At 42.9% G+C, this 23,532-nt stretch overlaps 1 protein-coding gene across 1 annotated transcript in view; it reads left to right on the forward strand.

Moving 5' to 3' along the window:
- The window catches only part of LOC311230520 (innate immunity activator protein-like), a 53,093-nt gene that overhangs the window by 15,550 nt on the left and 14,011 nt on the right, over positions 1–23,532 (forward strand). Inside the window, exons 4-8 of the mRNA XM_084316814.1 lie at positions 4,794–4,916; positions 7,412–7,643; positions 8,142–8,195; positions 9,043–9,364; positions 17,992–18,498. Coding sequence (XP_084172940.1) covers positions 4,794–4,916; positions 7,412–7,643; positions 8,142–8,195; positions 9,043–9,364; positions 17,992–18,498 — 1,238 coding nt within the window. The remainder of the gene's footprint in view (positions 1–4,793; positions 4,917–7,411; positions 7,644–8,141; positions 8,196–9,042; positions 9,365–17,991; positions 18,499–23,532) is intronic.

The raw sequence follows: 23,532 nt of genomic DNA on the forward strand, positions 1-23,532 counted from the left end.
ACACGAGTGTGAGGCGTGTTGATCACAGGAGCAGCTGTTTTTACTGGGGGGACGTGCAGGTCCTGCAGTCTGTCCTCTCATGCCGTGCAATGTCCCTTTACTTTGATGCACTTTAAAGTGTGATACTCTTCCAACCTTTGGACAATTTATAGTTTTTATTAATAACCGTTGTATGTCATTTTGTAATTGCTTTTAGTCTGCTTTCTCTGTTTCTTGTTTCCTGGTTTTATCTCACCTTTTTTTTTTTTACTTCATTTTTTTGCGTTTATCGCTTTTCTGGTCAAGCATGACCGACAGTTGTAGGGTGAAACGGGAGAGAGAGCAGGGGAAGAAATTCGGCAAATGACGGCGAGTCCGGGAATCGAACTCGGAGTCAACCCGGTCCGTGACGCAGCACGGTATTGCGCGACGCAGCGCGGTACATGGTGTGCTACTGGAGCACCCCGGTTTTATCTCACTTTTAACTTGATTTTATCGAGTTTAAATAAAGGTTGAACGAAAACTCAGGTGTCCTGTTCTTTCAGATTTATCGGGATTGGATAAATTGAGCAAAATGGCCGGTTGGATTTATTTTTGAAGAATTATGGAAATAGTTTGTCTGGTCTTTGTATGGGTTTGGCAGTCTGACTGTCTGACCTAGGTGCTGGGGGAAATAACTTGCTGTTTGAACACTTTGTAAAGGTTTTTTGCTCTTGGGTGTGGGATAGCCAGTCAGGGAAGGACATGAGATAAGATAAGATATGCCTTTATTGATCCCCTTGGGGAAATGTGGGCGTCATAGCAGCATGGGGGAGGGGGGGGGGGCTACAGGTATGGGCAGGGTAATAATAGAAAGACATAAATATAGGCAATACAATTATTAATTCCCTTCCTGGTTGTTGCGCGCATTGCCCTACTGCCGGTCTGGGGAGGGTGTAGACTACCACATGCTGCCCTACTGTCGGTCTGGGGGGGGTGTAGACTACCACATGCTGCCCTACTGCAGGTCTGGGGAGGGTGTAGACTACCACATGCTGCCCTACTGCAGGTCTGGGGAGGGTGTAGACTACCACATGCTGCCCTACTGCAGGTCTGGGAGGGTGTAGACTACCACATGCTGCCCTACTGTCGGTCTGGGGGGGGTGTAGACTACCACATGCTGCCCTACTGTCGGTCTGGGGGGGGTGTAGACTACCACATGCTGCCCTACTGTCGGTCTGGGGAGGGTGTAGACTACCACATTCTGCCCTACTGTTGGTCTGGGGAGGGTGTAGACTACCACATGCTGCCCTACTGTCGGTCTGGGGAGGGTGTAGACTACCACATGCTGCCCTACTGTCGGTCTGGGGAGGGTGTAGACTACCACATGCTGCCCTACTGTCGGTCTGGGGAGGGTGTAGACTACCACATGCTGCCCTACTGTCGGTCTGGGGAGGGTGTAGACTACCACATGCTGCCCTACTGTCGGTCTGGGAAGGGTGTAGACTACCACATGCTGCCCTACTGTCGGTCTGGGGAGGGTGTAGACTACCACATGCTGCCCTACTGTCAGTCTGGGAGGGTGTAGACTAGGGCTGCAACGATTAGTCGACAACTCGACATAATCGGCGTCGATTATAAAAAATCGTCGACGAGGAATTGTTGCGTCGATTAGCCATTAAAATTTTTTTATTATAATATTTTTTTAATTTTTTATTATTATTTTCTTTTGCACTACCTATCTTTGTGAAAGTGCCTTCTCAGCTCTGGTCCAGCCAGCTGAAGACTTCTTAGCTTAACATAACAGACCCGACAGTAAGTTTGGGGGAACTAATGGGATAACTGGGGATGTTGTTTGGTCCTGACAAGAGTCTCAAAGCAACTCTGAGGTCATGCTCAATGTCCAATCTGTTCCTCTGCTCTGTCTTCAGCTGGACCAGAGCTGAGAAGCCACTTTCACAAAGATAGGTAGTGCAAAAAAAAAAAAAAAAAAAAATTTTTTTTTTTTTTTTTATATAATTGTTTTTCGATTAGTCGACTAATCGAAAAAATAATCGACAGATTAGTCGACTACCAAAATAGTCATTAGTTGCAGCCCTAGTGTAGACTATCACATGCTGCCCTACTGTTGGTCTGGGGAGGGTGTAGACTACCACATGCTGCCCTACTGTTGGTCTGGGGAGGGATTGGATAAATTGAGCAAAATGGCCGGTTGGATTTATTTTTGAAGAATTATGGAAATAGTTTGTCTGGTCTTTGTATGGGTTTGGCAGTCTGACTGTCTGACCTAGGTGCTGGGGGAAATAACTTGCTGTTTGAACACTTTGTAAAGGTTTTTTGCTCTTGGGTGTGGGATAGCCAGTCAGGGAAGGACATGAGATAAGATAAGATAATATATGCCTTTATTGATCCCCTTGGGGAAATGTGGGCGTCATAGCAGCATGGGGGAGGGGGGGGGCTACAGGTATGGGCAGGGTAATAATAGAAAGACATAAATATAGGCAATACAATTATTAAAATAATAATAATTAGAAAAATAAACGTGCAGATGAGGGTCTGTATGCCCTATCGGTTATATTATACATTAAGTTAAGTTTATTTGATATGGACATTACAGCAGCATTAGAATTGTAACATACATTTTTTTTTTTTTGTAACAGCGGGAAGCCGCGCAGACCGGGTTGTAGGCTAATGATTGACATTGCTATGGTGACAGAACATGCACTTTGTTCTTGGAGTCACTCTGACCACAAGGTGCAAGAAACAACCCAGCGTTCACAGAGACCGCCACTCCGTTTAGACCATGACACGGGTATAACGGCAACCCAGTAACAAGGGAAGAGAGACTTATTCTAAAGAGTTACATAGGCTACATAGCTGTGTCAAAGGCTATGTTCTCATACTTATTAGGCCTTGTTTACTATATATATGCATATTCTATCCCAAATTACATAATTAACCCTTTCACTACCACACTACAGAAGGTTAACCTTTCACTACCACACTACAGACGGTTAACCGTCTGTAGTGTGGTAGTGAAAGGGGTTAACCTTCTGTATTGTCGCAGTGAAAGGGTTAACCCTTTTGGTAGTGTGGTAGTGAAAGGGTTAAGAGCCGATCAGGTATTTGCCATGCCAGGGGCTTTAAAGGTGCTCTGGATAACATTCAGCCACTAGATATCGCACCAGTCATCGCACCGCGTCATTTATCCAATCGAGTACATTCCACTTGTGGAAATGGGAAATAGAGAGGGGATACAAGCCTGCAACATGTAAACAACAATATTCATTTTGGACCCGCAAACATTTTAAAATTATGAATAAAAAGAATACTTTTATTTTGCACCTTTCTAAAATCTCTGTGGATGTTTTTTTTTTTTTTTTTTTAACGATTACTCTACATAGAAATGTTAACTACAGTATTTATCACTCACTATCTATCTATCACTGTGCATCTTTAAGGCACAGCGTCCATCATGTTCCGTAGCTGCAACAGAATCACACACAACACCAAAACCTCGTCGCTCTTCCCTGTCGACACCTCGCCCCGGCGTACCTGTCGGGGCACGTCGGGGACGTACCAACGGGAGACTATCATCACGACAGCCTCTCCCTCCTCGCCCGGTGACAAAAGAGAGACTCATCGTCGCCAATCGTCCCCCGTGTTATTGTCCCGTCTCTCCAAAGACACACGAGAGCGACCGGAGGTCGACACCGGGGCGTTGTTGTTGTTGTGATTGTTCTCAAATGATACCAGGCGGCGACGGTGCGCTGTGTTGGCGTTGCTCTGGGGGTCGGGAGCGCAGTGGGAGGACAGGTGGTGGATATTGGATACAGGGGCCACTGAGCAGGAGAGGTGGGAAGACAGGGACCTTGAAAGACTATATCTCCGGCTGAGCGGCGTTGTGTAACAGAGTCTGAGCAACACTCTTTGCCCAAACACGTTCTTTAAGGCTGGAATTCTTCTACCGTATTTCAAAACTGGGGAATTGTTCTCAACGAGTTTGCGAACTCGGTAGAAAAATTTTTAAAAGGGATTTATTACCATTTAAAAAGACATTTCATTAGACTAGTCTTTTTATTATTTACTTTATCCACTCTTTCGTTATTATTTTATTTCTTTAAATTGTTTTATTCTTTAAAACATTTTATTGTTATTATTTTATATTTATTTTATTTGTGCTGAAATGTACTTTGAGCTACATTTCTTGTATGAAAAGTGATTTACGATTAAAGTTTATTATTATTATTATTATTATTATTAGATAAGACTTCGCTGCACACATCTGCACACATCAGGCTGCTAAACGAACAATAAACACTATGCAACAACCATCAAATGCACACAGCACACACACCCACACGCACACACTCACTCAAACAAACAACACACTGCAGCACCCACTCTCCACACTTTAGATCACACAAACACACTTTACACTTTATATTTATTGATAAAGGATTTGCACTACAACTCGTACACCTACTGTGAATTGTACCTAAATTGCACCTCGTCCCATTTCTGCCTTGCACTATATAGTATTGTATATTAGTACACTGCACAGTATTGTATATTGTATGGTAACTACGTCTATTCTGCATCGAACATTGTACATATGTCTAAACTATGTTATTTTATTTCATACTTATCTTGTCTTGCACAGTCTCTGGAGCGTAACAGTAAGAAGCATTTCGTATAAAAGTATTCTGTACTTCTGTATGACAAATATTAAAGAAACTTGAACTTGAAACTTGAGAAATATGAACGTTGTTAACACATTTTGATGTATTAGTCTGTGGATGGTTATATTGAAGATATATGTGTTTTTCCTTTAGGAGCTGACTGGTTGCCTGTCAGCAGATTACCCTCTGCTACCGGGCGAGAAGCCTCCCCAAGTCAGACGACGTATTGGAGCAGCCTTCCTACTCGACGAACAAAGCATGCCTCACGGACCAGAGGTACGGCACACCTCCTGAGATTTAATGAGATTTGAATTTATTACTCACACATTTTACAGAGGATCACAATTTTAAATGTTTCAACTCAAATACACTGCATAGTCATCCCTGACTTCAGTGTTGTAGTACTCTGAAAAACTGATTTTCAGGACTCGTGACTCGACTTGGACTTGAGCACTGATGACTCAGACTTGGGACTTGGACTCGAGCATTGACTGCATTCGGACTCAGACGAGGTGCAGACGAGGACTCAGACCTGTTAATTGATAAATACAGTTTATTTATTTATACAATATTTTGTAATAGGCCCTAATCATTTGGCATAATATGATATTGATGGCTAGTGCATTTGTTTGGCCATTGAGTCACAAAGTAACTGGAGCAGTTTTGGGGTTCAGTGCCTTGCTCAAGGATACTTAGGCAGGATGGTATATACCAGCCACCCTCCGGTCACCAGCTCACAGCTGGCATACACCCTCCTGCCGGGGGTGGGGATCGAACCAGCGACCTTTTGGCCTCTTTACCTCTAGGCCACCCTGCCTCCCAGGAGGGGGAAGGGGCTTCAGGAAGTCCTTGGCTAAATGGGGGAATAGTCTAATTTCACGGATATTCTATTCATCCGCTCCAATGAGAGAGTATATGAGTCACTATTCTGGTCATCGTATGTTTCATTCATCTCTCCGCCTACACTGTATAGACAGTCGTGGAACTCTGGACTAAATCATATAACAACAAATAGCCTCTCAGATGGAGGTCCCTGGTAGAATGTGGGTCAAACGGGGGTCCGTGGTGGCCCCTAATGGCCCCTAATGCGGGTCAGTTTGTGGGTCCTTGACATGAAAAGGTTTGACTCACTATAACTAACTTACCATGTAATGACAACGTCTTGGGTTGAAAACAGGCCTGTGACCTTTGACCTATGATGCATGTTATCTTTTTCTCTCTCTCTCTCTCTTTCTCTCTCTCTCTCTCTCTCTCTCTCTCTCTCTCTCTCGCTCTCTCTCGTGTGTTTCATGTCTTTACTGTCATATGGAATAAAGCAAAAATACCCCCAAAAAATATATCTAAATAAATAAATACAAAAATAGAAAACGATTAGCTTGGTTACTTAAAGGCGCACTTCACCAAAGACTGCTGATTTATTTTGCACATAATCTCACACACATCTAAAAACTCTAAACAGTTTTGCACACATTCATTTAGTTTGACAGTTATTAGAATATATAGAATATGGCCACCGGGGACATTGAATCCTTGTGTTGTGTGTTAATTACAGCTCCATGAAATTATGTAGATGAAAGAAATAGCAATGGGGCTAGATCCACAAAGAATGGATTGCACGGTGCTAATTGCACCCTTACTTACTTACCTGCGCAGTGATTGAATGAACATTTTATTAACAGATTGCTGAATGGGTACAATACAGTACGGCTCAATACACACAATTGTTAAGGGGATGCAGACCAGAGAAAGACTTTCGTCTTGTTTACATCAGGGTCCCCCATTTTCAATTCATAATGAATTGTAAGTAAGGGTGCAATTAGCACCGTGCAATCCATTCTTTGTGGATCTAGCCCACTTGTCTTACAGGGACCGCTACCTTGTCATTTCATTGAGCTGTAATTGACACAACACAAGGACTCAACATCCCAGATGACATCACTGGTGGCCACATTCAAACTCATTTACTCTCAATAACTAAATGAACGTGTGCAAAACTGTTTAGAGTTTTTGGATGTGTGTGAGATTATGTGCAAAATGAATCTGCATCGTTTTTTTTTGGTGAAGTGCCCCTTTAAAATATTTGACAGAATGCCAGAATTAAAAACGTTGAATATACTGCACACAGTCCTCTGTTGTCCAAACTATAAGCTTGGACTGTAGTGTGAGCTGTATCATGAGGATTCTAAGTATGTAACTCTGGATAAGCTGGATCATAAGATGTAAAGCGTATTGGATAAAAGCTCTATATAAGGCTACTATCAAGACTGCAGGCAAAAGTGGCCCGAATCTGATTTATTTTGCTCATATGTGACTCACAGTGTGAGCAGCACAAATCACATGGAATCTGATCTTTTCTCTTCTTATTAGGGCCACTTTTATACGTGGTCCTAAATCAGATACAAGTCCGATTTTTGCAATGCGACCTCAGTCTGAACAGTCATGCGACTTTCACGTCACTCTTCTAGATTGACATTTGTCACAATCTCTACGTCCATCTTCTTTATTGTTCATTGGCGCATGTGGGGTCAGTTCAGGAGCACGTGACCAGTTCACACTGGAATCTGATATTGGCCACGTTTAAAAAAAATAATAATAATAATAACAGCCAAACAAAGAATATCAGATCTGAGCAATAAATCAGAATTGAGCACTATTAGGCGTGCAGTGTGAACGCAGCCTGGATGCACGAGCCAGGAGGAGATGGTTTAGAGTTTGCAGCCACATGTTGACTCCTGCCCTCCCTCCCTCTGCCCCACATTCTCTCCCACCAGGAGTCAGAGCTGAGCTCGGTGGACTCGAAGCTGGCCCTGCAGCTGAAGATTTACGAAGCGGCCTGTAAACTGTGCCGCGAGAGGCACCTGGACAAGGCGGTGAAGAAGAGTCTGCTGCAGCAGTGCAAGCGGGAGGAGAGGAAGGTGAAGCAGCTGCAGGAGGAGGCCTTCCGGCTTCGCCTGGAGCACGGCCGAGCCTCGCCGCGCCCCGGGTTCATCGCCGCGCTGCAAGGTGAGCGCCGCCGTCCTGCTCTGGGTGGACATGTGGTCAGGAGACCCGCCGCCTGGCTTCAAATGCCTTTCAGTGTTCATAATCACATTACATTCACATTGAGTCATTGAAGCTGATGCTTTTATCCAACGTGACTTAGAAGTTGTGAACAACAAGTTAACAGGAGGAGGGGTACATCTCTGGCAGCTAAGGGTCAGTGGCGTTGTTCGTCAAATAGTGTCGAATTTGAGTGTTACACTCTAATTGCATATTAGTATAGACATATTAGCATGGTAAGTAGTAGTAGTATAAGTATAGCAGCATAGTAAGGTACATAATAGTAAAAAGACAGTAAGAAGGTTCGTTTTCTTTTTGTTTGACTTTTTTCACGTCTTTACAGAATAACCATTGACTTTTCATACAAACGATGAGCGATTAAACTGATCAGGATCTCATTTAATTGTTTTTGTATGAATTAACAAATTGTGTATTTTTGGTTTCATTGTTTTTATTTTACAGAACAGGGCATCTCGGACGACAGCTCTCTATCCGATTCAGTCGTGCTTGATGAAGGTAAGAAATCAGTTGTAAGCTCTGTCTGGCCCTGTTTACACTTGGAAGAATTAATTGTGTTTTTTAATCTAGCTTCAGTGAGCTCTCATCAAGGTCAAGGTCAAGCCCCCCCCCCCACATAGAGTATTTATAGTATTTGATCTCTCGTAATGATAAACTCATGCTGATGTCAGTAGGATCATTAAAAAACTACAGTATGATGTTGCTCATACTTTTAAATGCAGCGAACGAAGAAAGAATATTCCGTTTCAGAGTCAGTCGGAGGGCATTCCAGGTGTTGGAAGCATCAAAGGAAAACGTTTTTCCTAGTTCAGAGCAAACTCAGTCTAGAGGAACCCTAAGAACCAACCAGTCGTTTGAACGTGTAGAATAGGTTTAAAAACAAAAAAGACACAAACACCCAAAAGACAGCCCCCCCCACACCCCTCACCGATTAAAAACATTTTGAATTGATTAACTCTGGTTTCAGTTTGAGCAACTCTTCAGCGTTCACGCAGATTCTTCCCTCACCATGTGTGGAGATTTAAGTGTGAGGTCGACATAACTGTTTATCCACAGGCTTTTATGACACTTAGCACAGCAGTAAACCAGGTCACGGGGTGAGGCGTCTGGTGAGGTTCGAGGTCACCAGAATCCAGTCAGTATCTCAGTGTAACACGGTGAACAATCAGGGCGGGGGGGGGGGAATGATACTGTGAGAACAACGGCTCTATGGAGAAAACTGTTTCTGAGCGATAGTTACTCAGGGATCACATGAAGATTCAACTACATAGTTGATCATAAATGCACTCAACCAGACCCCTTTCTATCAACGCGTTCACCGAGTCGCCGTCTCTTTTCTCTCCAGACGCGGCGAGTCAGTCGTCTCAGCCGTCCGCGGGGCTCCATCACCACCACCATCATCATCGAGGAGGACGGACGGACTCTCCCCAGCAGTCCCCCGGGTCCTCGCAGGCCCCCGCGGACTCCTCCTACCGTTCGCAGACTCCGCCCCTCACCCCCGGCCACGCCCCCCACCTGGGCGCGGAGGAGCTGAGGCAGAGCTTCAACTCCAGCCTGGAACACGAGGCGCCTCCCATTGAGCACTCCCCCTGGACGGAGTCCAGCCTGGACCAGCCCTACCAGAAGAGCACGAAGAAGTCACGCTCCTCCAGCAAGAGGAGCTCCAGGTGAGGGGAGCCGCGGTGTTCTGCTTTAACCCCTGCACTACCGCACTACCAAAGGGTTAACCCTTTCACTACCACACTACCAAAGGGTTAACCCTTTCACTACCGCACTACCAAAGGGTTAAACCCTTTCACTACCACACTACCAAAGGGTTAACCCTTTCACTACCGCACTACCAAAGGGTTAACCCTTTCACTACCACACTACCAAAGGGTTAAACCCTTTCACTACCACACTACCAAAGGGTTAACCCTTTCACTACCACACTACCAAAGGGTTAACCCTTTCACTACCACACTACCAAAGGGTTAACCCTTTCACTACCGCACTACCAAAGGGTTAACCCTTTCACTACCGCACTACCAAAGGGTTAAACCCTTTCACTACCGCACTACCAAAGGGTTAAACCCTTTCACTACCGCACTACCAAAGGGTTAAACCCTTTCACTACCACACTACCAAAGGGTTAACCCTTTCACTACCGCACTACCAAAGGGTTAAACCCTTTCACTACCACACTACCAAAGGGTTAACCATTTCACTGCCACACTACCAAAGGGTTAAACCCTTTCACTACCACACTACCAAAGGGTTAAACCCTTTCACTACCACACTACCAAAGGGTTAACCCTTTCACTACCACACTACCAAAGGGTTAACCCTTTCACTACCACACTACCAAAGGGTTAACCCTTTCACTACCACACTACCAAAGGGTTAATACTTTCACTACCACACTACCAAAGGGTTAACACTTTCACTACCACACTACCAAAGGGTTAACCATTTCACTACCACACTACCAAAGGGTTAACACTTTCACTACCACACTACCAAATGGTTAACACTTTCACTACCACACTACCAAAGGGTTAACACTTTCACTACCGCACTACCAAAGGGTTAACCCTTTCACTACCACACTACCAAAGGGTTAACCATTTCACTACCAAAGGGTTAAACCCTTTCACTACCGCACTACCAAAGGGTTAAACCCTTTCACTACCACACTACCAAAGGGTTTAACCCTTTCACTACCACACTACCAAAGGGTTAACCCTTTCACTACCACACTACCAAAGGGTTAACCCTTTCACTACCACACTACCAAAGGGTTAACACTTTCACTACCACACTACCAAAGGGTTAACACTTTCACTACCACACTACCAAAGGGTTAACCATTTCACTACCACACTACCAAAGGGTTAACACTTTCACTACCACACTACCAAAGGGTTAACACTTTCACTACCACACTACCAAAGGGTTAACCCTTTCACTACCGCACTACCAAAGGGTTAACACTTTCACTACCACACTACCAAAGGGTTAACACTTTCACTACCACACTACCAAAGGGTTAACCCTTTCACTACCACACTACCAAAGGGTTAACCATTTCACTGCCACACTACCAAAGGGTTAACCCTTTCACTACCACACTACCAAAGGGTTAACCATTTCACTACCACACTACCAAAGGGTTAACCCTTTCACTACCGCACTACCAAAGGGTTAACCATTTCACTACCACACTACCAAAGGGTTAACACTTTCACTACCACACCACCAAAGGGTTAACCCTTTCACTACCACACGACCGAAGGTTAACACTTTCACTACCACACTACCAAAGGGTTAACCCTTTCACTACCACACGACCGAAGGTTAACACTTTCACTACCACACTACCAAAGGGTTAACCCTTTCACTACCACACGACCGAAGGTTAACACTTTCACTACCACACTACCAAAGGGTTAACCCTTTCACTGCCACACGACAAAGGTGTTAGCCCTTTCACTACCACACTACAGAAGGTTAACCCTTTCACTACCACACTACCAAAGGGTTAACCCTTTCACTGCCACACGACAAAGGTGTTAGCCCTTTCACTACCACACTACAGAAGGTTAACCCTTTCACTACCACACTACCAAAGGGTTAACCCTTTCACTGCGACAATACAGAAATGTAGGAGCCATAATGTAATTGTCAGTATTTTCTATGGTGTTGTATGGTTAGTTGCGTGTTCACAGGGGTTTGGTGGCAATGGGAGTGTTCATATGGGATTTCATTCCACAATCGCAAGATAGTATTACAAAAACGCAACTTCGCAAGAATATAGCATCCAATAGCGCATCAGTATTAGTATTAGTGTATGTATTTACGTGTATTTCATCTATATCACTAAGCGAAAGAATAAAAGTTTGAAAAGCATATTCTGGACGTGGAACGGAATTATTTTATGATGCGCGTCAAAGTGTTTGTACTCCTCTGCTTAGCCCCTCGGCTCGGCTTTTTTATGACAGCCTACTGCCGCAACAAGAAGGTTAACCCTTTCACTGCCACATGACAAAGGTGTTAGCTCTTTCACTACCACACTACAGACGGTTAACCCTTTCACTGCCACACGACAAAGGTGTTAACCCTTTCACTGCGACAATACAGAAGGTTAACCCTTTCACTGTCACACAACAAAGGGTTAACCCTTTCACTGTCACACAACAGAAGGTTAACCCTTTCACTACCACACTACAGATGGTTGTAGTGTGATAGTGAAAGGGTTAACCTTCTGTAGTGTGGTAGTGAAAGGGCTAATGTCATTATGAACCCTGTTTTATATCCATCATATTATCTCTGCAGTTTCTAGTGTGGGAAACGTGGAAATCAAGTTTAACGTACTGATAAAACCTGTAGGAGTTGTCACACACTAAAAAGATGACAGGCCTGAAATACTGTAGGTCAGATCTCACAGACTGAAATTCATTCTATCTTTATTTAATCTTGAAGGTTTGTTGAGAGCAAGCTCTCGTTTACAATGACGTTGAGAAATACAACACGTAATAAATAAATAAATAAAAACAATATAGAAACAGAAACAAACAGAAAATCAATTAAACATTTAAAATAATTAAAAACAACTGCACATGTGAAACTGGTTTGCTATTAAAGATTTAAACTGACCAATAGATGCTAATGAATTTAGTTTTAAATTGCATTGCAAAACATTCCATGTTTCTGGAGCACATAAGCTAAAATCAGATTTTCCTTTTAATTCAGTGCAAACTCTAGGAACCCTAAGTGTATAAGCCAATCACCAGAGCGAGTACGATAAGGTCCAAAGCTCCAATCCAGCAATGATGTGATGTAGGGTGGGAGATCACCAATAATTGCCTTATACAGAAACAGATGCCAATGTAAGGCACGTCTCTCTGCCAGATTTCTGCCACAATTTTTATAGTTATATTAAATCACAGAAGCAATGGCCAGGGCTAAACCTTGTACACGTAATTAGTATTTATAGCCTAGTGGAAGGCACCAACAGTACGTACTCAGTGCAAAGCGGCCACACTTTAAAAATACTTACTAATCATAATTAAAACATTGTATGCTTGATAAACTCCATAACAAACAAATTATTACGCTATTCAGTAGCTTGCATATATAATCCACGTGTTGGGTGTGGTGGTGGTGGTAGCCTGATGGTTACATAAGAAAGCGTGTGAATGGAAGCTGCTTTTGTTCCTGGTTTATTGTGAGAGTTTTAAGAGTTCTCTCCCTGATCCTCGTTTTTACCTCCACCAAGGGAGAGGTTATGTAATTGGTCCCATCTGTAAGTGAGTCATGTGACGGAGATCCATGAAATGTGCTGCTGTCGTGACCCCGAGAGGAAGAAGCATAGTGATTCTTTGGTGACCCCATGATCTTTCCTCTAGTGCAGGGGTTCTCAAACTTATTTATACCACGACCCCATTTTATTTAGGATTTTCTTTGGGGACCCCACACTTTATGTATCGCGTAATTTCAACTAGGGCTGTCTTAAATGCTTCGAAGCTTCGAACGTTCGATTCGATGGCACAAGCTTCGAACATTAAAAAAAAATCGAAGTTTAAAAAAAAAAAAAAAAAATCACAGAATTTTTTTTTCAAATATTTTTTTTTTACTTCGATTTGTGTGTGTGTGTAGGTGTGTGTGTGTGTGTGTGTGTGTGTGTGTGTGTGTGTGTGTGTGTGTGTGTGTGTGTGTGTGTGTGTGTGTGTGTGTGTGTGTGTGTGTGTGTGTGTGTGTGTGTGTGAACTACCCATCCCAGTTAGGACAGCCGAATCCCGTCCAATCTTTCGCCGTCGACTAAAGACTCACTTCTTCAACCATTATCTGAAATGATAAAAAAAAAAAAAAAAATCTAACCGTGACTAACCTTACTGTCATGCACTTGTCCTAATAAACTAACCTACACTGTAACACGCAACACTTTGATGAACATTGTTACTCAGCTGATAGAGTTGTACCCTTCTTGCTGTCTTGTCGTACAGAACTTGTAAGTCGCTTTGGATAAAAGCGTCAGCTAAATGACTAAATGTAAGTGTGTGTGTGTGTGTGTGTGTGTGTGTGTGTGTGTGTGTGTGTGTGTGTGTGTGTAGGTGTGTGTGTAGGTGTGTGTGTGCGCGCACCTTGTAGAATTCCACACATAAGAAAGAAAGATACTGGGATGAATAAACAAAATAGGAAATAAAATGTAGAAATGCATGTAATACATAAATAAATATGAATCTCCATATATGAAATATAACATTTAGATAAGGTGCTACTGAGATGTTTTGGTGAGTTCTTTGTTTTTTTGTGGAAGTTGCCCTTCTTAAAAATGCATGAACATTCACTGATAATTGGTCTGTAGTGGAGTCTACAAGGTCTACATTGCCGGACCATGTAGAATCCGGACCTTGTAGACTGACATAATTCTGTGCATAGTTTAGTCTACACAGGCCATATTTCAAATAATCAAAATCTTACTTCATTCATCTTAAACATTCTTGATTTGGGGGATTGGTAGTTCCCATGAAATCTGAAGTTGTTCAAACGACAACAGCGATCCACCTTGAATTAAATCACACAGCCGAGTGAAACCTTGTTGGATGCGTCAGTCACGAAAGGGGCTACTTAATTAATTAATCCAACCCACTTTATTTATAGAGCACATTTAAAAACAACAACGTTTACGAAAGTGCTGTACAAGTCCCACAACATAAGATAAAAAAAATAATTTTTTTTTCTTTTTTTTTTAATTTTTTTTTCGAAGCTTCGAATTAAAATCGAAGCTCGGCCCCGAAGCTTCGATTGCCAAAAAAAGCTTCGAAGGTCAGCCCTAATTTCAACGTGGAATTAAGGAATATCAAAATAAAAGCACACGTTGTTGAACTTGATCATGCATATTTATTTGAACATTTTATTACAACACTGTTATCAATACACATCTATAAAACGAGGCATATTTAGCCAACATATGTTGCCAGAACATGTATAAAAAAAAAAGAAAAGAAAAGTATTTATTATTATTTAAAATAAATTTACTTGCCAATGCCACTGTCACCTACCCGCGACCCCACTTTGGGTCACGGCCCGTAGTTTGAGAACCACTGCTCTAGTGCCACTATCAGGCCAAACTGAGAACAAGATAAAGTAATTGCCGTAATAAAGTAATTGCCGGATTGACATAATATTAGCTGTGCACATTCATGAACCCAAGAGTAAAAAATCTATTGATTTTGGTGACCCTATGACCTTTCCTCTAGCACCCCCATCAGAATGAGCACATCTCCTGACAAGTTGTATAGTCACTAAATGTGTTGTTGCCATTCATTCATGAACCCTAGAGGAACAAACGTGTTGATTTTGATGACCCCATGACCTTTCCCCTAGGGCCACGATATGGATTTATAGCCTGGGTCTGTTGAGATTGGCAATATCAACAACTCTTGTTTCTGTTATCTACCGGTAAAATGTTTTTTGTGAAAGTAGTGGCAGAGTGGAGAGATAGTTAGGCCTTGGAGGAGATCTGCACTCTACTGAGTATTCTTCTAGTTCAGGGGTGGCCAACCCGCGGCTCGCGAGCCGCATGCGGCTCTTTGCCCGTCAATGTGCGGCTCTTCCATCCATAAAAAAAATTAAAAAAAAATTTTTTTTTTTTTTACTTTTTTTTTTTTTTTACTTTTTTTTTTTTTTTACTTTTTTTTTTTTATGTCACTCATTTTATAAGGACGTAGAATAAACATTTACAATTTTTTTTTTAAATGGTCCATTTGCATGTTCTTGGTATCTGAATCTAGGGACATATATGGATCAGTGTCAGAAATAGTGTGTCTGTTACTAGGCTTGAGTAAATTGTAATGAACCAAAGGAGAATATCAATTCTATTTAAAAAAAAAATTATCTTTGACTGTAAATAACACCATGCTAAAATTGACCAGACCTGAAAAATCTAAGCAAATGAATAAAGGGAAGATGATTAAACAGAAGGTTTTGTAGATACAGTACTGAATTCTGCCATCTTTTTTATAATGTAAATTTCTCCACCATTTTTCATCATATTGCAACACCGTTTTTTGCAAGACGTTCACAGAAAGGTAGAGAAACTAACTGCGTTCTGTTTTATGGCAATAACGTTCAGGTTTGTGGGAGATAATCCCAAAAAATAAGAGAAATTAAAAAGTAAATCCAGAAGTCAGATGATTGACAGGGGCTGGTGTGAGCTGGGTAGGGTCGTTTTTCGAAATTTGAAAGCCCCGAGTCTCTTCCTTCAAAAGTCTACACTCACTTTTGGCTGTGCCACTTCCTCCTGTCAATATGCGCCGGTTTCCGACTCAATGCCCTGAGATTTCTATAATCTTATATTTCACTAATAACAGTTAAAATAATTGGTAAACAAACATAATGCTGAAAATATACACTTTTACTGTATATCTCGGGCTTAAGAGGTTAACCCTGTGAGGCCCAAATTAAAAAGAAATTAGCAACTTCAGAGGCCAGAGGGTGGGACATATAAACACATTTACTATCAAATAGCATTGTGAGGCTGAACAACAGGACCAATTGACTATACATGTGCTTAAAGGGGAACTATCTTATAAATGGCTTTTTTCAGTGTTTACCATTGTTTCTTAGCTATGTGGACTTATATTAATAGGATATATGTCTCTAATTCTCATATTGGCGAATTCTTCCAATTCTCCTCTCACAATATTCACCCTCACTGAACTGAGTCATCTGAAAATGTGCATATCTGTGATGTCAGAGATTTCTCAGCTGCATAATAATGTGGCAGTTGATGTGGCAGTTGGCACCAGGCCACACAGTGGTTGGAGCCCAGCCTCAAAACGGCTTAAGATCTTGAGGTAGAAAATGCGGTTTTTAGTACTTGATTAGAAATACAAAACAATGCATTTTTTTTGAAAAAAACCTAGGTGTTCCATAGACTCACAGGAATTGTGTAAAAGTGCCCAAATAGTGAAAGAAATAGTAAAATAGTTCCCCTTTAACATTTTTTAAATAAACATTATTTTTTTAAATGGCTAAAAGTGATTTTGTAATTTTGCAACCGTGGGTCTCACAGGGTACTTTTAACCCTGTGAGGCCCAAATAAAAAAGACATTAGCAACTTCAGAGGCCAGAGGGTGAGACCTATAAACACATGAAGGGTGCCGTGACTGAAAAAAAAGGTTGAGAAACGCTGGTATATGGTGTGGCTCTTTGTGGTACCACAGTAATTTTTTTGTGGCTCTTAGTCTCTGACTGGTTGGCCACCCCTGTTCTAGTTCTTAACAGTGATGTGCTTTCTGATACTTAGAATATATAGAACAAGATAGAACAATATTACAACAAGATATTTTCACATTATTACGACATACAAACTTCTAACAATAAACTCAATATATACTATTTATCATGTTATAACATAGAACATAACATGTTTTAGAACAAACGTGTCATGTTAGAACGTGATAAGCTTGTATGTCGTAATAACGTGAACATATCTTGTTATAACATGGAAATATCTTGTTATAACATGAAAACATCTCGTTATAAAGCGAAGATATCTTGTTATAACATGAAGATATCTTGTTATAACATGGAAATATCTTGTTATAACATGAAAACATCTCGTTATAAAGCGAAGATATCTTGTTATAATGTGAAAACATCTTGTTATAACAATAACGCTTTTACGTTATAACGTGATACTGTTCCGTTTTCTTTTTCTTTCGTGACAGTCAATTATGCTTCCGTATTAGTTATGTTTGTCAATTTTTTTCTTTTTTTATCCACTTTTTCTCCCATTTTTCTATATTTTCTCCCATCCCAATTTCGTATCATCCAATTCAACCCTCCCCCGTCACAAACGCTGTTTCTTGCCTCCCACAAGCCGGCTGCAATGTGGACTAAGTCATACATAGCACAAGTCCCCTCCGGTACTTGAGATAACAGCAGTCGCATCTTTTCACCTGCGCAGCTCGATCTCTCAGTGGCGAGGAGTAATGCGTGGGAGGCTCACGCTGCCCCCGACACTTCCTGATTCTACTGCGCAGGCGCACCAACCGACCTGTGGGAGTCGCTGTCCACAACGCCCGATCCCCACCCATCAGTTTCCCACCCCCTAATACTGCCAATGTGTATTAGTATGAACGACCAGCTAAACTGAAAGCAATGTGGAGCGCTGGGCTCGAACAGGCAAGCCCAGCGTCTCCGTCATTCGTGGCGAGCGCCTTGCCCACTACGCCACGTAGCCGCTATTATGTTTGTCAAATTTAAACCATTGCTACTTTCTTCCGCTCCCATGTCATCTCCTCAGCAGTCCGGCCAGGACCGAGGTGTTACCGCCCCTGGAGGTCAGCCTGGGACACTCTCCCTGGGAATCCAGCCTGGGACAGTCTCCCCGGGAGTCCAGCCTGGGACAGTCTCCCCGGGAGGCCAGCCTGGGACAGTCTCCCCGGGAGGCCAGCCTGGGACACTCTCCCTGGGATTCCAGCCTGGGACAGTCTCCCCGGGAGGCCAGCCTGGGACAGTCTCCCCGGGAGGCCAGCCTGGGACACACTCCCCGGGAGGCCAGCCTGGGACACTCTCCCTGGGATTCCAGCCTGGGACAGTCTCCCCGGGAGGCCAGCCTGGGACAGTCTCCCCGGGAGGCCAGCCTGGGACACTCTTCCTGGGAGGCCAGCCTGGGACACTCTCCCCGGGAGGCCAGCCTGGGACACTCTCCCCTGCCGCAGCCGGTGTCCCATCTGAAAGTGTGCTACACTCAGTCCTGCAGCACGCCCTCCACGCCGGAGATATCAGTGCGCCGCCAGCTCTCTCTCAGGTAGCTCCCCGAGTCCACCCGCCTGCCAGTACGACCCGTGTCGAACACACCCGCCTGCCACCACGACCCGTGTCGAACACACCTACACCAAGCCATAATTATTATTATTATCCATGACGAGGCCAGAAAGCACAATTACTGTAGTTCTTTAGATTATTATTTGAGTGACATCTGGATACTAGGCAGGGCTTTTCCCAGGATATTCAAACGGTGCAACCAGGGGGTGGTCCCCCCGTCCCAGAGGCAACAAACATTGCAATAAAGAAAGCCATTTGCTGCAATTTCCTTCAACTTAAAAACATTAAGTATAGTGTATAAGGTTGCACAATAGTTTAATGTTGAACACGAAAATACATGCACACATGCATACACAACACACACACACACACAAAGTAGAACAAAGGAACAGTATTAGACAATGATGCATCTGTTTATAAGCTGACCCCAAGCTACTGCCAAAAGTTTTTTTTTTATTAGAATTGTCTCTAAAGAATAAAATGTAAGACATGGTGGCTTTCGTGCCAGTAGCTATCAGGCTCCACAACAGTGGGCACGGACTGCTGCCAATTGCTGGAGAGCTAACGGCTGGTGAACTTGAGAACTGTTAGGATTGTCTGACTCTTAATAATAAACACTGTTAGGACTATCTGAATCTTAATAATAAACACTGTTAGGACTATCTGAATCTTAATAATAAACACTGTTAGGACTATCTGACTCTTAATAATAAACACTGTTAGGACTATCTGACTCTTAATAATAAACACTGTTAGGACTATCTGACTCTTAATAATAAACACTGTTAGGACTGTCTGACTCTTAATAAACACTGTTAGGAATATCTGACTCTTAATAATAAACACTGTTAGGACTATCTGACTCTTAATAAACACTAGGGCTCCAACGATTAGTCGACATAATCGACAACGTCGATTATAAAAAATTGTCGACGAGAAATTGTTGCGTCGATTAGTCATTAAAAAGATATATATATATTATAATTTTTTTTTTTTTTTTTTGCACTGCCTATCTTTGTGGAGAGCCTGCCACAAGGAAAATCCCCTTGTGGTCCGAGAGAGCCAGGGGAACCAATGAGGCGTCGAAACGATCAAACAAATTAGGGGATGCGAATGCATAGTCTATTCGAGAGAAGGTTTTGTGTCTGGCAGACAGGTGAGAGTAATCCTTGAGGGTGGGATTGGATAAGCGCCATAGGTCTGCGAGCCCCGTGTCCTGGGCCCACATCCTGAGGGCCTTAGAGGACCGTTTTTGGTCGCTTGTTTCAGAGGACCCGGACCTATCCATCTCCGCATCCCAGCACGCATTAAAATCGCCACCCACAATGAGAGCGTATCCAGTAAGTTCCAACATATTCTTCGTGATTGTATTATAGAACGCTGAATCAAATGTGTTAGGGGCATACAATGCTATTATTGCCATCTTCCTATGAGAGAACTCAACTTTTGCTATAGTAATCCTTCCCTCCGTGTCCGACCACACATCCAGGACTCTGATATCAAGGTTACGTCTTGTAACTATGACGACTCCTTTCGTCTTATCATCGGCTGAGGATGAGGAGATAACGTGATATTGTCGATTTGCTAGCCTTGACACATCACCCACAAATAAATGCGTCTCACTAAGGAGAGCAATGTCAATATTTCTTCTCTTCAATAACCAAAGGACACTGGCACGCTTGTGTGGGGCGTTAAGACCCCCTGTGTTCCAAATTAAAATATTCAATTTAGCCATGGTCGAATTTGTCTAAATGCGTAGAGAACATACCATTGCAGCCAGGCTGAGTACAGAGGCGCTGATCCAGGCGGGCCCAGACGGTCAATCCCAGGAGTTCAGAGGAGGAACAATTACACACATATAAGACAACAGTACATAAAACACAGAAAAATACCACCCCAGTTACAACCCCCCCTCCTTCTACTCTAAACCCTAACCCACCGTCCTATTATTAACCCTCCTATACCCACTCTCCAATCCCCTCCCTATGCCCCATCCACTAAGGATGGTCATCTTCCTATCATTTCCCACTGGAATCATGGATCCAATAAGACGCTCTCCACTCCGACCCCCTCTCTAGATAAACCCCTGATTAAACCCCCACTAGTCCAATAAACACAAATAAAAATAAAAATGAAATTCAATAAAGATATCGGTCGAAAACCACCGTGAGCCTTGGCCCTAACATGAGACAACTATAATGGAAAAAATAGCTATTATTATATAATAACTCAACATCATCCCTGTAACCATCTACTTCCGAGTCTGCGTATTAATGTTGCAATGTTATAGCATAAATGGATAAAGGAAAATTTTAAACAAAATTAAATTAAAGCATACCAGCAGATAGTCTAAGGCAGGATCGGATCACAGTTAAATTGCGCAAACAGACGTCATTTAAACAGCGGCAATAAGAAGAAAAGGAAAAAAGGGTTATGGTCAAAGTGCACGCATGTAACAACCCCTCTGGTCAGGCACAAAGGCTGGAATGACATAACCTATGTAAGAATAGAATTAAACACCTTCATTAACCCGGGATAGTAATAAGCTATACCTGACACAACCTGTTATCATATATTGTATATATATATTCAACCGACCTTCTACTACTGGAGCCCAAAGCTCAAAACAGCCTGGATATACAAATAAAAGCATACAAGAAGTTAGTTAAGGACCCGATCACTGTTGAATTGTGCAAACCGATGTCACTTAAACAGCAACAACAACCAAAATACGAACATTAACGGGTCTCGAATGTCTCGGCGCGGGCGATAGACACAGCCTGCTAGCTAGCCCGAGGCTAGCGCGTAAGCTAGTGATGAATCCGGCTAGCACGCTAGAATCTGTTATGTACATTGTCCAGCTAGCTCGCTAGCTTTCATAGAGGCGACACACACGTACGACCATGAGGTCAGCATTAGCAAGTAACAGAAGTCATTGGCATGCCCCGCTAGTTTGGATGGGCAGTGGACAGTTAGCCTGTCTGGGCATGACAACAAGCATTTGTGAGTAGTCCGCCCTATCAATGTATTCAGGCCCACATCGCCAAGTCACTCACCCGACATAGATATCAAGCTACAGTCTCGGCCATCCCCCCGAGATATTCCTCCGCTTTAGCCAACGACCAAAATGAACGCCGATCATCGCCCTTACCCAGAACAGATAATTTCGCGGGAGCGAATAGCGTAGGCCTCAGGCCTAGTTTCCATAGCCTGGACATGACCACTTTGTATTCGCCTCTCTGTGCTTGAACCTCCGGCGTAAAGTCTTCGAAAATGGCCACTTTGTGATCGCCAAGACTTAGTTTACCCCTTCTGGCACGGGCCGACCGCATGATGAGCTCCCTCTGCTGAAGCCTGTTTAGCTTGACAATGATGGGCCTCGGCTCTTTGTTCACTCCAGGACTGGTCTTGCCCGCTCTGTAGGCCGACTCACATACGGGAGGGCTGGGGAGGACATCTTTCCCCAGTATTTTCTGCAATAATTCCGGTATGGTCTCTGAGAGACGGCCTCCCTCATTGCCCTCCGGTACACCAACAATCCTGATGTTGTAGCGTCTCTCCCGGGACTGCATTTCCACAATTACCGACTGTAGTTTGGCAACTTCAGCCTGCCTAGCCAGCAGGGAGGTCTCCAGACCCGCCAGCCTCTCGCCTTGTAGTGAGGCCTCTGTCGTTAGCGTGGCTAGTTCGTTAGCATTAGCCGAGGAGACAGCATGCAGCGACTCCATCTTGTCTCATCTTGTCTCAACGGGTCGACCGCCAACCTAATTTCCTCTGACATCTCTCGATGAAGGGTATCAAAAAATTCCGCCTGCACTTTTCTTTGTGTTTCAGCGAAGCGTATCTCAAAGTCTGCATGGAGTTTGGTCATGACCGAGAGAACAGCTTCACTTATCTCACTGATACCGGGCGAAGGCGAGGGTAGATCCGGTGGCAGTTTGCCGGCTGGGGTGCTCATGGATCTGGTCTCCACCGACATCGCAGAAAGTTGAAAAAAGTCGACGAAAGTAGTTGAAACTCGACGACTCAACAAGCAGACATAACAAATAACAAATAAAAATAAAATAAAGACTAATGGGGAGAAAAGTATATTTTGCACGATAGAAGGGAGCTCACGTGAAACACGTCTCACTCCATGAACGCCTAGCTCCGCCCTCCTGTTTGATAGCATTTTGAAAATCACTCGTTTTCGCGGAAAAAACAACCCCATGATGATAATCGTCTTTTACTGGAATATTCCAGAACGTTGTCATTTGTCGGCCTATTTATGAATCGTTTTCAAATAAACGCTAAATGATCGATAGTATATGTGTACGCACGCACGCTCGTGCCGCGCGCTGATAATCGCTGCTCTTATTTCCTGATGGCTTTTACAGTCATCAGGACTGTCTGACTCTTAATAAACACTGTTAGGACTGTCTGACTCATAATAATAAACATTGTTAGGACTATCCGACTCTTAATAATAAACACTGTTAGGACTATCTGACTTAATAATAAACACTGTTAGGACTGTCTGACTTAATAATAAACACTGTTAGGACTATCTGACTTAATAATAAACACTGTTAGGACTATCTGACTTAATAATAAACACTGTTAGGACTATCTGACTTAATAATAAACACTGTTAGGACTATCTGACTTAATAATAAACACTGTTAAGACTATCTGACTCTTAATAATAAACACTGTTAGGACTATCTGACTCTTGATAAAAAACACTGTTAGGACTATCTGACTCTTAATAAAAAACACTGTTAGGACAGGTCTGACTCTTAATAAAAAACACTGTTAGGACTCTGGCGCAGTGTGTTACTATGGTTTGGACCATGTATACCATCATCACTATTACTACTGTCTGACTGAATCCTGCCACTACTACTACTACTGTTATCACTATTGTCATTATTACTTGAACTTTGTTCTATGTTTTATTATTCTATTATCTATGAACCTACCCTACCCCCCCCCCCCTTCATTAAGGAACACTTGACTGTTTACACTAAATATATTC

This window comes from Notolepis coatsorum (assembly GCF_963971535.1).
Source record: "Notolepis coatsorum genome assembly, chromosome: 6".
In the NCBI taxonomy this organism is placed as follows: domain Eukaryota; kingdom Metazoa; phylum Chordata; class Actinopteri; order Aulopiformes; family Paralepididae; genus Notolepis; species Notolepis coatsorum.